General features: G+C 37.3%; 1 protein-coding gene across 5 annotated transcripts in view; it reads left to right on the top strand.

Annotated features, from left to right (window-relative positions):
* CFAP20DC (CFAP20 domain containing) overlaps positions 1-16,824 on the top strand; it is a 251,483-nt gene that overhangs the window by 127,063 nt on the left and 107,596 nt on the right. For all 5 annotated transcript variants that reach the window (XM_032868454.1, XM_032868452.1, XM_032868453.1 and 2 more), the window contains one exon: positions 3,807-3,971. In XM_032868454.1, coding sequence (XP_032724345.1) covers positions 3,807-3,971 — 165 coding nt within the window. The remainder of the gene's footprint in view (positions 1-3,806; positions 3,972-16,824) is intronic.

The raw sequence follows: 16,824 nt of genomic DNA, 5'->3' as shown, positions 1-16,824 counted from the left end.
GTTGGTGAGGATGTAGAGAAAGGGGAATCCTCCTACACTGTTAGAGGGAATGCAAGCTGGAGCAGACACTCTGGAAAGCCATATGGAGGTTCCTCAAAAAGTTGAAAATAGAGCTACCCTATGACCCAGCAATTGCCCTACTGGGTATTTTACCCCAAAATACAAATGTAAAATAAAATAAATAAATAAAATCTTTTAAAAAAGAAAAGATAAATAAATTTCTCTTTATCAGGAAAGACTTTCCCTGACACCCATTACCTCTTTCATTACATCTTGAACTTTTCCTTCAGAGCACTTAATTAAATTATAATTAAATAGTTATTTATAATATAATTTGTTTCATATTCTCTGTTAAGTGTAAGCTTCAGAAAGACCAGGACAGAGTCACTCTGGCTCACCATGAGATTCCCTGGCATACAGTAGAAACTCAAAAAGTATTTGCTGAATGATAAAATGAGTAAACGAATGAGTGAGGGCAGACCATGCCCTGTATGTACTCACAGTTTAGCATTATTTATTTTCTATGTAGAATCCATGCTGTGTTCAGAATTCTTCTTTTTTTTTTTTTTTTATTCGAGAGAGCGTGAGCGAGAGACAGAGAGAGCAGGAGCAGGGGTGGAGGGGCAGAGCAGAGGGAGAAGCAGGCTCCCTGCAGAACAGAGAGCACGACACAGGCTGGATCCCAGGACCCTGAGCGCATGACCCGAGACGAAGACACACACTTAACTGAATGAGCACCCAGGTGCCCCTGAAATTCTTATTTTTTAATTAAGCCATGAATGCTAAAAATTAAAATAAAATGTCCTAGTAATTGAATATGGAGAAGGGAGTATTTATTGATGAGGTGGGTGGTGGGGAGCTGAGTTAACTTCCACTTTGGTTTATCAAAACATCCAACTACCAGGTCATAAAGCTCTTTCATAGTTTGGTTTCACAAAAATGAGACTAAAGATCCTCTCCATGTATACCTCCACCAAGTTTAAGAGTGAGTAGTTGCTAAATGGGCTTAATAATTTGCCTTTATTTTAAAAAGTAGTGAACTGGTAGTTTTTTCTTTGATTCCTCCTTTTATTGCAGGTTTTATACTGCTCACACTCTCCCTTCATGAATAATGAGTAGTGAGACAGTTGTGGCTGCAAAGCGAGAGTAGATGTATAGAAAGGAAAAGTGGCACAGAAGGAATTTATCCTTTTACTGTGGAATTTGATTTGCATGTCAACCACTATCCTGTTAAAGTCAGACTGGAGTTTTGTAATAGTCTCTGCCTTGGATCTTGGGTTACCAGGAATTTTCGGCTATCTCTTTTAGATGGAAACTCAGGTTTTCTTTTTGTATGCATTTCAAACTTTGTATGGCATTGTACCCTGTACCATCCACACAATCCCTATAAGCTAACATTTCCATGACTTGTCTTTATGTGATTGAGAATACAGCATTTTATTTCAGGGTCTTAGAGCCTACAGAATTCTCTGCCTCTTTTAATAAAAAATCTAATTTATCAATATTGGCACTGATGTGGAAATTATCTTGTTCTACCTCAGAAGAGTTTGAAATGATATGTCAAATATATATCTGGAGTTAGTTTACTTGTTTTTCCAAATGTTTTCTATTTTGAGAGTTTATCTACTCAGCTACTTTATATTGATTTTCTAAATGTGGATGACAAATAAGAAATGGACCAACAAACAACACCTGAAAACTAAGATTTGTAAATCTACTGCATTTTTAAAGATGGGAGCATTAAGACACTTAGAAACCATTACATTGCTGATGAGTATTCAAGTTTTTAGTTAAATGATTCATTTCCTTTTCAAGATTAGGACATTAGGATCTAATTAGGAAACTTCCATGACTTGGGTGCATATAAACCTAACATCACTTGCCTTTATAAATGTGGTTAGAGTTTTATACTTACATAGGATGTTTTTTGAGGGATGATTGGCTGAATTTTTGTAACTACTCATATTCACATAGACACACACAAATTTTTTCCACTAGATTCTAAATTTAGATATTTTACTTATAAAAATTAAAAACACAGACACTTTTATGTAGAAGAAAATAAAGCCTACACCTAAGCTAACCATCAAAAGTTATTTTACATCTCAGTATATTTCATTTTAGTCTTTTTACCATGCCCACCTTTTATTCATTGATTTTCTACAGTTAGAGTTTTGTATATATTACTTTCATGTAACTTCCTATCATGACTTTTTCCCCACATCATTAAGCCATCTTCATAAATAGAATTTCTTGTGGCTCTTCACTGGTAATTCAAGTTTTTTGTTTTTCAGAAAGTATAAACACCTATTTATATAGATCTTTTCATCTGAGTTTCTGTTTGTTTGTTTGTTTGTTTGTTTGTTTTACTTTAGAAAAGACTCAGGGACACCTGGGTGGTGTAGTCAGTTAAGCAGCCAGCTCTTGTTTCAGCTCAGGTCATGATCTCAATATCATCAGATGAAGCCTCAAATCCTGTGTGGGGCTCCAAGCTCAGAGCAGAGTCTGCTTAAGACTGTGTCTCCCTGTCCCTTCTCCTCTCCCCACCCCATGAGTATGTGTGTGCATGCTCGCTCTCTCTCTCTCTCTCAAATTAAAAAAAAAAAATCCTTAAAAAGAGAGAGAAAAGATTCATAAAGTGAAATTATGGAGTGAATTGGCAGGTACATTTTCAAGGCTTTTAATACATATAGGAAAATTGCTTTTTGGAATGCTAATACCAATTTAATTCCTACTTAATACATATGACAAGACTTAATATCTTTGCTGTAAGAGAGGTCATACAAATGAAGAAAATAATGTTCTAATACTGGAATGGGTTAAGAACATGAACACAAAATTTACTAAACTGGAAATTTTTATGTCCATATAAATATATATGAATGATATCAAATCTCATTAGGAATACAAATTATAATAATAAAAATACTATTTTAATTATAATAAACTGTTCTTTCTTTGAAAGTATTCACAGGTAAGATGTTAACATTAGGGGAACTGGGTAAAATGTATTAGGAACTCTACTATTTTTGTAAATTTTCTGTAGATCTATAATTATTTCAAAATAAAAAGTTAAAAAATAACTTTACTCATATAATGTCTCTAGGTACTTATTCAACTATATCTTTGTGTATATTGATATTGTTTATTTGTGTATATATGATTTGTGTATATTGTGATACATTGTGTATATTTATTTGTATATATTAAAAAAAGGGTTAAAAAAATCCCAGTGTAAATGAGCCACTGTACTTGGAGCACACCTAACTAGCTCTTTTCTTGAGTTATATTCTAGTACTGAAAAATAAGTATAAAATATACCCAATGAATGCTGTCATTTATTGCACAAGTCTCTGAACTTACTCTATATGTCATACACTTTATCTCATTTAATAGTTCCTACAGTCCTACGAAATAAGCAGTAAAATTACAAACATTCATTTTACAGATGAGAAAGCCGAGGCCATAAGGTTAAGTAATTCGTTCAAAGTCATATTCTAAAATGTTTTACTTTAGGGGCGCCTAGGTGGCTCAGTCGTTAAACATCTGCCTTCTGCTCAGGTCATGCATGATCCCAGGGTCCTGGAAGTCTGGTTCCCTGCTCAGTGGGGCGACTGCTTCTCCCTCTCCTGCTCCCCCTGCTTGTGTTCCCTCTCTCACTATCTCTGTCAAATAAATAAAATCTTAAAAATAATTTAAAAATAAATAAATAAAAAGTTTTACTTTAATTGGTTTCATTTATAAGATATGTCCATTTGGCAGAAATGACTTACATTTGAGGAATGAATGTTTCTCTTTACTTTCAGCCGGATATGGTGTTCGCTTTCCAACAGATGAACCTACAGACATTATTCCACGAAGCTGCCAACTAACGACAGATGTTCCACAAGTCACACAGCTGCTAAACATGACTAAACTCCGCCAAACTGAAATAAAATTTGGAGGTCATCCTCTAAGTTCAGCAGAATCAGGTATGCATCAAGCACCTAAATTATAAGCATATTTATTTGAAAGACCAAAAAAAAGGGTTAAAAAAATCCCAGCACCACAATGATGCTTTATAGCTTGAAGTTAAAATATTAGGTCACTCTGACATTGACTCGTATCTGTGATAAATCATTTTAAATTTCTATTTAGCCGCTAAAATGTTTTCTGGGTTTTTACATACCAAATCAAAACATCCTTGATTAGTCCTCTCCCTTTCCTGTATGTTTTCAGGCCCAGCCAATTATACTTTCAAAACATCTCTGGAATCTCTCTGCTCCTCTTCTGTTGCTGCTGTCATTGATCTGGTCGCTCACCTTAGCCTCCCAGTTAATCTCCACGTTGCTGTCGGAACTATCTTTCTGATAATAGAATTAGAAATGTGAGGGGCGCCTGGGTGGCTCAGTGGGTTAAAGCCTCTGCCTTCGTCTCGGGTCATGATCCCAGGATCCTGGGACGGAGCCCCGCATCAGGCTCTCTGCTCTCTGCTCAGCAGGGAGCCTGCTTCCTCTTCTCTCTCTCTGCCTACTTGTGATCTCTATTTGTCAGATAAATAAATAAAATCTTTTAAAAAAAATCAATAGATTGAAAAAAAGAAATGTGATCGTGTCTCTCTTCAATTAAAGACCTTGAATGCCTTTCCCACTATCTTAGAAGACAAAATGAAAAAACCATTGGGAACTCACACAAAACCAACCTCCCCTATCCCAGCCTCCTCCAGAGCTTCATCTCTCATTCCCCACATACAATTTTCTGACCACTCCGTGGGCTTCCACATGTTCATATTTGGGAATTGCTGTTTCTTGGCCTAAAACAGCTTCTTTGTCTTTCTGTCCAGAAACACTCCCAATTCATTTTTCTAGATCCAACTCAAATGCTACCTCTTCTGTGTAGTCTCTCCTAATTCTAACAAGCGCTGTTCCCTTCTTTCCCTGACACTTTTTCCCTTTCTTTTCTTTTTTTTTTTTTTTACAATATTTTTTACTATGTCTGCATTCCCCAATAAAGTGTGACTGCCTCCAAAACAAACACTGTACTTCATTGTTCTATGTCCCTACCATCTAACACAGTGTTTGCCACAGGGTTTGCAGCCCAGGGCTGCAAACTCGAATTACTATGGAGGCCAGCATAAATGAATAAAGTGGGCTGGATGCCTAGATATTTGACCCATAGAAACATTTTTTACTCAACAGTGAGCCTTATTGGGAGTAGAGAGGGTTGTTAGGGCAAAGGAGTCAGGTAGGGCTTCAAAGAATTGTTCTCTACTGTTAAATCAGGAACATGAACAATTATGCAAATGATAGAATAAATGGTAGTACTCAGCCCCTCTAAGGGAGCAATAGGGAGTGGTGAGGACTGTAGGAATCTAGAAGCTCATTCTCCCTCTAGAAGGGATACTGCAGTTCCATTCTAGCCAAGTGATGCCTTGCAATAATTCATGCACAGTCTCACCAGTCTCACAGAAGATCTTCCTTCTTTTTTTTTTCCAAGAGGACCTAGGTAGCTCAATGTTTATGATAAATCTTCCAATTTTAAAATATTGTCTAAAGCCTAAAATAGTTTTGAAAACACTCTATGAGCCTAACAAACCATGCCAGGGCTACCAGTTTTGTACCTCTCTAATAAATACCCATAGCTCTTGACCAAATGAATGAATAGTACATATAAATCAAGAAACCTAATATTTGGATGAGTGGGTCTCAACTTCCTGTTTGTTAGAATCACCTGGGACATTCTATAAATAATTCATGTAAAAAAATTTTTTTTCCTAATGTCTATGCTTCATCTCCAGAGATTCTGATTTAATTGTCCTTGGATGGATATTTTTTAAATGCCTTCAGTGATTCTAACGGGCAGCCTGGGTTGAGAACCACTTATCCAAGCAAAAGTCCTGTGGCTCAGATGACACCCAAAAACACAGAAGTAACCCAAAGGAAGGTAAAATGATGGTCATAATAAGGAACTTATGGAGAAAGAAGTAGGTCTTGGAAGTATTCAGTAAATACTTGCACAAGTTTTTATTATAAATAACTATAAGATTTATGGAGGTGTAAGGTCTTGCAGAAGACTGAGCAAAGGCAAAGAGACAGCAAAATGCACAGATGAGTTTTCTGAGGAATGGCCTCAGTGGGCAGAATGGCTAGGTCAGAAGAATATGGGAAGAATGTGCCTCCTGCTCCTAAAGTAGAGACACAATAATGCCTTTTTTAGGAAGATGAATTTGACATCAGGATTCAAGATGAATTTTTAAATCAAGTGAGACCAGAGATTAAGGATTACAGCTCAGATGTCTTTGCAGCCAACTGGGCATAAAATGTCAGTGGCTCCGAGGTAAGTGATGAGCCTGAGAGACTCTGCAGGGGAAACACAGGCAGGACTTGTGGATTCTCAGATAACAGACGGGGAAGAGAGCAGGGTCAGAGTTTGAGAGAGGTCAAAGTAGAAGCTGGAGAAAAGAGATAGCTATGAGAAAATGAGTGAGTCATAGCTATCTCTTTTCTCTGAAAAAGCTATTTCTTTTCTTTGAACTGTTTTGCTCTCTATATTTATCCTATATTCATTTATTCTTGGTGTTTTTTTTTATTGTATTTATTTGAGAGAGAGCAAGTGTGCGCACACATACACACACGTGAGTAGGGAGAGATGCAGAGGGAGAGAATCTTAAGCAGACTCCCCACTGAGCATGGAGCCTGAGGCAGAGCTCGATCTCACAACCCTGAGATCACATTGTGAGCCAAAACCAAGAGTCAAATGCTTAACCCACTGAGCCACCTAGGCATCCCTCTTGGTGTATTTGTTTATGTCAGTCCTCATCAGCATTACATGTCCTAAATTGTATATTCCTGGAGTTTGTAAATTCTTCCATGTAAACCCTGGCCAGGTACTATGATGTATAAGTAGACACTGTAATTCTAAACTATTATGAAATTTCCAAACTTCAAAAAAAGTAGAGAGAAGACATAATAAACACCCATGTCCCCATCACCTATTTCCACAATTGCCAACTTTAGGCAGGACATTTTGGTCACACAGGGCACCAGTATTGAGAATTTGTATATTTATTATATACACTATCTTTAGAAAGAGAGAATATATATAACCCATGTTCATTAAAGAACCTTTAGAAAATATATAGAACAATGAAAAAGATCTCACTCACCTGAGAGCCACTGCAAACACCTCAGTCACAAATCAATCTAATGGAAGATTCACCACAGAATGAAAGGAGCAAGCATGTTTTTGATAACCAAACACTCAATCTGTATCTAATAGTCTGTGAATGCTTTCAGTAACAGAAATGATTGAGCTATAAAGCCTATCAGATAACTCAGAGAGCAATTGTGAATGCTCTTTTCTTCTTTTATCTCTCCAACTTAATGTTTTAAGAATTAATTATGTCTTTAAATGGAAATGCAAGTCTATATCCATATATTTTAAGTGTCTTTTTTAATTTAAAGTTCAAGGACACGTATGATGCTTGAGATTAGAGAGTAATTTGAATAAATATTAATTGCATCATTAACAATATTATAATAAACAGAAACTTTTCATAGGCCATATTTGGTCCCAACTTATAGATGAGGATATGAGTATGTATTTTGCAAGTCCCATAAATGAGATCTTAATACATAATGATAGTCAACTTAAGTCACATATACAGAAAATTAATAATCAGGAGTGCCTGGGTAGTTCAGTCAGTTAACCATCTGACTCTTGATTTCAGCTCAGGTCTTAATCTCAGGTTCACGAGTTCAAGCCCTATGTTGGGCTCCACACTAGGCATGGAGCCTACTTATAAAGAAAGAGAGAGAGGAAGGAAGGAAGGAAGGGAGGGAGAAAGGGGGAAGGTGAGGAGAGGAGAGGAAGGAAGAGAAAGAAAGGAAGGAAGGGAAGGAAGAAAGAAAGAAAGAAAATTAATAATCATCACCTAATAGCATATTTCTTCTACCCTGTGAATCCCAACTATACTTCTGTTCCTTTATAACCATCAAGTTTCTCTCTTAAAAAAAAGCTCATTGCACATGCATGACAGCTAAGATTACATGAACATACAGCAGTCCTCCCTTACCTGAGGTTTCAGTTACCTGTGGTAAAGTGTGGTTCAGGAGTAGATGATCCTCCTTCTGATGTATCATCAGAAACTCAATAGTAGCCCAACACTAGGTCACACACCTACATCATTGACCTCACTTCATCTTCTCACGTAGAAATTTTATCATCTCACATCATCAGAAGAACAGTGAGCCCCACAGCACAATAAGATATTTTGAGAAAGAGAACACATTCACATAACTTATTACAGTATATTTTTATAATTGTTCTATTTTATTACTAGTTCTTATTAATCTGTTACTGTGCCTAATTTATAAATTAATCAGAGTTATGTATGTATAGGAAAGAATGGAATATATATGGTTTGGTCCTATCTAGTTTCGGGCATCCACTGGGGGTCTTGGAGCATATCCCCCAGGGATGGAAGGGGGTACTATACGTTGAACTTTGTGTTTTTCTTTCTACAAATACTTTTCAATTGCTAATTTTGTCATTTGTAGGCTTTGAAAGTTACTATAAATGAATATAATAATAATAGTTGTTCTCTGTATAAGATATTTTATTTGAAAGGTATAGCTAATGAATAGTGCCCAAGGGCAGACTTTCTAATCTTGAAAAAGCCAGGAGATATTTCTTCATTTCAACTGTTTGTTTTTGTGTCTGTCTGAAAAATGCACTCCCTGTGATGAGATTTTTGAATTGAATGAGAAAATGACTGTGTGCTCTTATAACTGACTAAACAGTATTCATGTAAATTGTGGTACTTTATTACAAATGCACACACTGAGATCCCAGTAAAGCTGCCACAGAAAATAGTCCTTGCTTCCTATGGATGCTTTCTAGTATGTTCACTCTAACAAAAAAGGAAACCTTAAAACTTTCATTTTAAAGTGCATTTTGTCTAATGTCATGTAACTTGATCAAGAGCATTTAATGAAATTAATAAGATAATTGTGTTTCCAAAAAGCCAGTGTTACTACACTTCTCCACTGCTCACTTTGTCAGTTCCCAGGGCACGTTAGCTAATGACTGTTAGTCTGCAGAGAACTGTGGGGTCTCTGATGATCTTATTTTCATTAATGGAACCCCAGTTTAATTGAACCAGAGATTCAGGTCTGGTTATTGAAGTTGAGCATACGACTACTAATGGCAAGATGCAATGGTCCACTAAGCACAAATCAAAACCAGTGATTTGCTTAAAAGTTAGGAGGCAGTTTTCCCAAGTGCCCTCTTTTCCACAACAGCAGTCTTAATTGGTCTTCTACTCCTATTTAAATGAGAAAAGACTAGCATCTCTGTTTCCTAGCACAATTGCAAATAGGTAAGTTGATGCATTTAGCAAAACCATGAAGTAATCATCCAACTACAGTTGGCACTGGTGAGATCTTATTAGAATTTCTTTGGGTTTCAGTTTATGAAAGCAAAATTCAAATCAAGTAACAAAATCCACTGTAAGGGAGAACTAAAAGAAAAAAGATTTAGATTGTGACTTCAGGAAAAAAACAAACATTTTACTTCTTTTTTTTTTTTTTTTTAAGAGAGAGAGAGAGCAAGCTGGGGCAGCAGGCACAGAGGGAGAGGGAGAGAGAATCTTAAGCAGTCTCCTCCTCAGCTGGGAGCCTGATGTGGGGCTCAATCTCACAACCCCGAGATCATGACCTTAGCCAAAATTAAGAGTTGGACACTTAATTGACTGAGCCAAACAGGATCCTCAACAAAACACTTTTCTAAACTCACACTTTAGTAAAGACTTGTCGTAAGATTGTTGGTTTAAAGAGATGTCAGTTTGCGGGTCCAGGGTCTGATACTAAGTCAGAGTGAACTCCGCTGTCTCTTACATTTGAATTATACACCCTCTTTCCCCATCTTTAGTAAAAATAAGTCATACCTGGTCACATTCCTTTACAAAAAAATTTTTTTTATGTAAAAGGAATTTAGTGTAGATATTGATGAGTATCTGTGATTTGTTACAGCAATTACAAATTACAAAATTTATTTGTATTACAAATAATTACAAAAATTACAAAAAAAATTTGTTACAGCAAAATGTCACAAATCATATATATAATGAATTTGAATTTTTCTGATAATTCCACTAAATATTGAAGAAACTTTGATATATAAATATTAATATAATAGCAAATGTGAAAACCACATCTAATTTGTTACATAGTTATGCTACTTTTGCAGGACTGACTTGTTCCAACCTTTACATTTCTCCTTTAGATGTCTATTACAGCATGGATTATAATGACAAAACTAGAGACGAATTACTTGTGCATAGTAGGTAGTTGATTAAATACCCACAAATAAGATATTATGGATGCAGCTATCCAACTGACCTGATCTGCTTGTGATGGTCTGGAAAGGTCTCAGAGCTGTGTATGTCTATCAGTGACACATGGAAAGCTAGGATGTTGCCTCTGTATGAGCCCACTGATGTAGTAAATGAACAATGTAGCTACATAGGGACGCCGGTATAGGTGTACTTTAAGGAAACACACAAAAATTAATAATAACCTTTAGGAACAGGGATAGTAGAGGAAGGGGCAGGAAAATAAGACTTACTTCTCATATCTTCCTCTGTTAGAGAATTGTAACTTTCTAAATATGTTCATGACTTGTGATATCAATAGAGATACATTATGTTAGAGCAACCATGAGACATGTTTAGTTTCTTCTGTATACCTTTCTGTCTTTTGAAAAGCCCAGAGAATTGCTAAAATTAAAATATATTTCTTGGGGCACCTGGATGGCTCAGTGGGTTAAGCCTCTGCCTTCGGCTCAGGTCATGATGCCAGGGTCCTGGAATCGAGCCCCGCATCGGGCTCTCTGCTCAGCGGGAAGCCTGCTTCCCCACCTCTCTGCCTGCCTCGCTGCCTACTTGTGATCTCTCTCTCTCTGTCAGATAAATAAATAAAATTTAAAAATTTAAAAATAAAATATATTTCTTTCCTTAATGTCAGTACTCTCATTTAAAATATATAAGGGGAAGGATGGAGTACATGGGTGGCTCAGTGGATTAAAGACTCTGCCTTCTCTCAGGTTACAGTCCTGGGGACCTGGGATTGAGCCCCACATTGGGCTCTCTGCTTGGCGTGGAGCCTGCTTTTCCCTCTGCCTGCCACGCCCCCTACTTGTGCTTTCTCTCTCAAATAAATAAATAAAATCTTTTAAAAAATTAAAAAAAAATATATATATATAATGGGAAGGAAATCCAAAATTAATGACAAAAGAAATCTTTTAAATATATAGTTGTATATTAAACTTGTTTATTTATGATGTAATGGGGAATATCTGTGACAATCTATGCAGTATTAGTATCAATTATGCTCATGTACATTTTAATACATAGTTCACATAGTGGTGAACATGAGGCCATAATCATCCAGTAACACCCAAGACACCCTCTCTTTAACATCACCCTGCTTTTATTTCCATCACAGCACTTATCCCTACCTATATTTTCTTTTTCCTTAATTCTTTGTTTATTGCTGTCTCCTGAAGGGGAATGTGAGCTTCAAAACTGCAGGGGTCCTGTTTATTGTTGTACCCTCGCATCTAACTCAATCTTTAACCCTTACCAGGAACTCGGTAGATATTTGTTAATTAAGTGATCAAGGAGTGAATGAAATGCTGGCCATATAATTTGAGAAGATGAGTATATTAAGCAGCAAATCATCATCATCATCACTACTACTGTTTAGTGACTTTTTGCTGTATTCTTTGCGTAGTGTACCAGTCAAGTTCTCCAGAGAAACAGAACACTCACATATATACAACTTACATACCATATAGGCCTTGATAATTTCCATCATTTTGTTTTAGAATATATATACATGGAGAGGGAGAGAGAGACCGATCATAAAGAATTGGGTCACACAGTTATGGGGACTGAGAAGTCCTAGGATCTGCAGTGGTCAGGCTGGAAGACCAGAAGAGCCAATGGTGGAGTTTCTAAGTCCAGGAGAGCCAATAGTGAAAAATGCCAATCTGAGGATGGCTGAAGACCAATGTCCTAATTAAGGGGTCAGGCAGAGAGATCAAATTCTCACTTCCTCTACCTTTTTGGTATATTCAGGCCTCCTTGGATTGGGTGATAAGGCCCACCTACGTTGGGGTGGATTTTATCGATTCAGATGTTCATTTCATCCAGAAAGGCCCTCACAGTCATACTCAAGAGCAGTGTTTAATCTGGGCACCCAGTGGTCCAGTCAAGTTGATACATAAAATTAGCCATCACACATCATTTATTCCATTTAATCCTCTCATATATCTTTTTGTATAGAAACCATCATAATTATCATTTTGTAGGTAAGAAAACTGAAACTCACAGACAAATTAATTAGTGAGTGGGAGATTTAGGATGTGACCAGGTAGTCTGGATTCTAAGAAGCATTCTTTTTTTTTTTTTCTTAAAGATTTAATTTATTTATTTAACAGAGAGAGAGAGAGAGAGAGAGATTACAAGTAGGCAGAGCAGCAGGCAAAGAGGGGACGAATCAGGCTCCTTGCTGAGCAGAGAGCCCAATGTGGGGCTCAATCCCAGGACCCTGAGATCATGACCTGAGCTGAAGGCAGAGGCTTAACCCACTGAGCCATCCAGGCGCCCCTCTAAGAAGCATTCTTAACTGCTTGCTCCCATTAAGCAATTTCTCACTACTTGTTTTAAGGATTTTCTTCTGAGGAGCCTTCTCATGCTATAGGAAACTGCTATTTCCAAAACCAAATGATGGAAACTATCTACCAAGGCCTATGTTATATTTAAGCTCCATTCTATCAAAAATGGAAAGTTTTCTTGAGATAATAAAATTGTTTCCCTGAAAAGTTTTCTTTACTCTTTAATTTTATAGACCAAAAACTAGACTATTGATAGCTTTTTAATAAATTAAGAGTTTGTGAAGAAAAGTAATATCTTGTGCCTTATTACTTTTTATCTTGTTGCCATATCCTAACTTTACTCACAGATGACATTGTCTAAGGTCATACTCAAGTTTAGAAAAAGAGCTATTCTAATTTTAGTTTCTAATGTGTTTTATTACCTTTCAAAAATGTCTTAAACTTTTTAAAATTAACATATAATGTATTATTTGCCCCAGGGGTACAGGTCTGTGAATCATAAGGCTTACACATTTCACAGCACTCACCATAGCACATACCCTCCCCAGTGTCCATAACCCGACCACCCTATCCCTGCTCTCCCACCCCCCAGCAACCCTCATTTTGTTTCGTGAGATTAAGAGTCTCTTATGGTTTGTCTCCCTCCTGATCCCATCTTGTTTCATTTTTTCCCTCCCTACCCCGACTACCCCCCACCCTGCTTCTCAAATTCCACATATCAGAGAGATCATATGATAATTGTCTTTCCTGATTGACTTATTTCGCTTAGCATAATACCCTCTAGTTCCATCCACATCATTGCAAATGGCAAGATTTCATTTCTTTTGATGGCTGCATAGTATTCCATTGTATATATATATGCCACATCTTCTTTATCCATTCATCTGTTGATGGACATCTATGTTCTTTCCATAGTTTGGCTGTTGTGGACATTGATACTATAAACATTCAGGTGCACATGCCCCATCAGATCACTACATTTGTATCCTTAGGATAAATACCAAGTAGTGCGATTGCTTGGTCGTAGGGAAGCTCTATTTTCAACTTTTTGAGGACCCCCCATGCTGTTTTCAAGAGCGGCTGCATCAGCTTGCATTCCCACCAACAGTGTAGGAGGGTTCCCCTTTCTCCACATCCTCGCCAACATCTGTCGTTTCCTGACTACTTAATTTTAGCCATTCTGACTGGTGTGAGGTGGTATCTCATTGTGGTTTTGATTTGTATTTCCCTGATGCCAAATGATGTTGAGTACTTTTTCATGTGTCTGTTGGCCATCCGATGTCTTCTTTGCCAAAATGTCTGTTCATATCTTCTGCCATTTCTTGATTGGATTCTTTGGTCTTTGGGTGTTGAGTTTGATAAGTTCTTTATGGATTTTGAATACTAGCTCTTTATCTGATATGTCACTTGCAAATATCTTCTCCCATTCTGTCGTTTGTCTTTTGGTTTTGTTGATTGTTTCCTTTGTTTTGCAAGAGCTTTTGATCTTGATGAAGTCCCAATAGTTCATTTTTGCCCTTTCTTCCCTTGCCTTTGGTGATATGTTTAGGAAGATGTTGCTGCGGCTGAGGTTGAAGAGGTATAATCTGTGTTCTCCTCAAGGATTTTGATGGATTTCTGCCTCACACTCAGGTCTTTCATCCATTTTAAGTCTATTTTTGTGTGTGGTGTAAGGAAATGGTCCAGGTTCATTCTTCTGCATGTGGCCATCCAATTTTCCCAACACCATTTGTTGAAGAGACTCATTTTTCCACTGGACATTCTTTCCTGCTTTGTCAAATATTAGTTGACCATAGAGTTGAGAGTCTATTTCTGGTTTCTCTGCTCTGTTCCATTGATCTATGTGTCTGTTTTTGTGCCAGTACTATACTGTATTGATGATTATAGGTTTGGAATAGAGCTTGAAGTCTGAAATTTTGATGCCACCAACTTTGCTTTTCTTTTTCAACATTTCTCTGGCTATTTGGGGTCTTTCCTGATTCCATATAAATTTTAGGATTATTTATTCCATTTCTTTGAAAAAAATTGATGGTATTTTGATACGGATTGCGTTAAATGTGTAGATTGCTTTAGGTAGCATAGACATTTTCACAATATTGGTTCTTCCAAACGATAAGCATGAAAGGATTTTTTCATTTCCTTGTATCTTCCTCAATTTCTTCATGAGTACTTTATAGTTTTCTGAGTACAGTTTCTTTACCCTTTTGGTTAGGTTTATTCCTAGGTATCATGGGGTTTTGGGTGCAATTGTAAATGGGATTGACTCTTTAATTTCTCTTTCTTCTATCTTGCTGTTGGTTTATAGAAATGCAACTGATTTCTGTGCAGTGATTTTATATCCTGACACTTTACTGAATTCCTGTATGATTTCTAGCAGTTTTGGGATGGAGTCTTTGGGTTTCCCACCTAAAGTATCATATCATCTACAAAGAGTGAGGGTTTGACTTCTTCTTTACTGATTCGGATGCTTTTATTTCTTTTTGTTGCCTGATTGCTGAGGCTAGGACATTCAATACTATGTTGAATAGCAGTGGTGATAGTGGACATCCCTGCCATATTCCTGACCTTAGGAAAAGCTCTCAGTTTTTCCCCATTGAGAATGATATTCGCTGTGGGTTTTTCATAGATGGCTTTTATGATGTTGAGGTATGTACCCTCTCTGCCTACACTGTGAAGAGGTTTGATGAAGAAAGGATGCTGTACTTTGTCAAATGCTTTTTCTGCATCTATTGAGAGAATCATATGGTTCTATATATTAGGCTGGTGAATAGAGCAGAGTCACATACTTGATTTTGGGTATATTTTGGTCTGTTAGAAGGAACTACCTCCCAGAATTTTAAAGAAAGAAAAATATATATACAAAAATAAGGGTAAACATGATGAAGGGATAGAATATTACATGTAAAGATGAAAATTTAAAAATATTCTAAAAAAGGAATTGATAAGAAGTTGGTTGAAGAAAGATTAAAAAAAAAAAAAAGAGGAAAGCATGTGATCAGGCTGGAGATTAAAACAAAGCCATGCACTAGATTTAGGGTATATTTTGATCTCTTAGAAGAAATTTTATCCCAAAATTTTAAAGAAAAAAACCTATATGTATCTAAAAAATAAGGTTAAATACATTGAAGGGATAAAATATGACTATAACAATGAAAATTTTAAAAGATTTTTAAAAAGGTATTGATAAGATAAAATAGTTAAAAATGTTAAAATAGGAAAAAGGAAAATTTTAAAAATAGAATAAAAAAATAAAATTTTAAAAATTTAACTTTAAAAGACTAAAGGATCATGGGGAAAAGGCTATGAATTCTATATGCTGCTTTCCCCTAGCTCTGGAGTTCCACAGATCTCATTAATTGGTGAACTTGGTCCTGGCTGGATGTTCTTGCTTATCTTCTGGGGGAGGGGCCTGTTGTAGTGATTCTCAAATGTCTTTGCTGGAGGTGGAATTGCACCACCCTTGCCAGGGGCCATTCTAAGTAATCTGCTCAGGTTCGCTCTCCTAGCTTTTGTTCCCTGAACGCTTTCCATACAGCTTTGGAGGACAGAATGAAGATGGCAGCCTCCCAATCTCTACCCCATAGGAGCTGAGAGCTCAGGGCCCCACTCCTCAGTGCCCCCTCATTGAAGAGCAGTCAATCCCTCCCATCTCTCTGGTCTCTAGCCACACTCTGTGCTCACCCAGCCTGTGACCCAGCATTTCTATCTGTGGTGCATGCCCCCATTTGGAGTCTCCAAACCCAGCCAATTCCTGCAGCACACTCCCCTGCCACTCCTCCCATAGGAGGAAGGAGGGAGTCTCCCCAGATCTGCTGCTTATGGGGTCCCTCCTCAAAGAGCAGTTGCCTGACTGTACCTTGGATCATGGTTTAAGGTAATCCTGAGCTGCCTCAGCTCCATCTTTGCAGCTGGCTTTCCCACTCTAATACTGGGAGCTGGGCCACACTCAGACAGCCCAGGTCTTTCTGTGACCCTGTGGGTCCTGAGACCTTACTATCCCAATGAGGGCCACCCCTACTGCTTAGCCTCTGGAGCAATGTCCCTCAGTGGAGCAGACTTCTAAAAATTCCAATTTTATGCTCTGCTGCTCTACTGCTTGCCAAGAGCCGGCCCCTCCCACCACAGTCTATCTTCCCATCGCTACAGATCTACTTCTCTGCATGTCCT

The sequence above is a fragment of the Lontra canadensis genome, unplaced genomic scaffold, assembly GCF_010015895.1.
Source record: "Lontra canadensis isolate GAN:19392208 unplaced genomic scaffold, GSC_riverotter_1.0 scaffold35, whole genome shotgun sequence".
Taxonomy (NCBI): domain Eukaryota; kingdom Metazoa; phylum Chordata; class Mammalia; order Carnivora; family Mustelidae; genus Lontra; species Lontra canadensis.
This window is presented reverse-complemented; position numbering and strand designations above follow the sequence as displayed.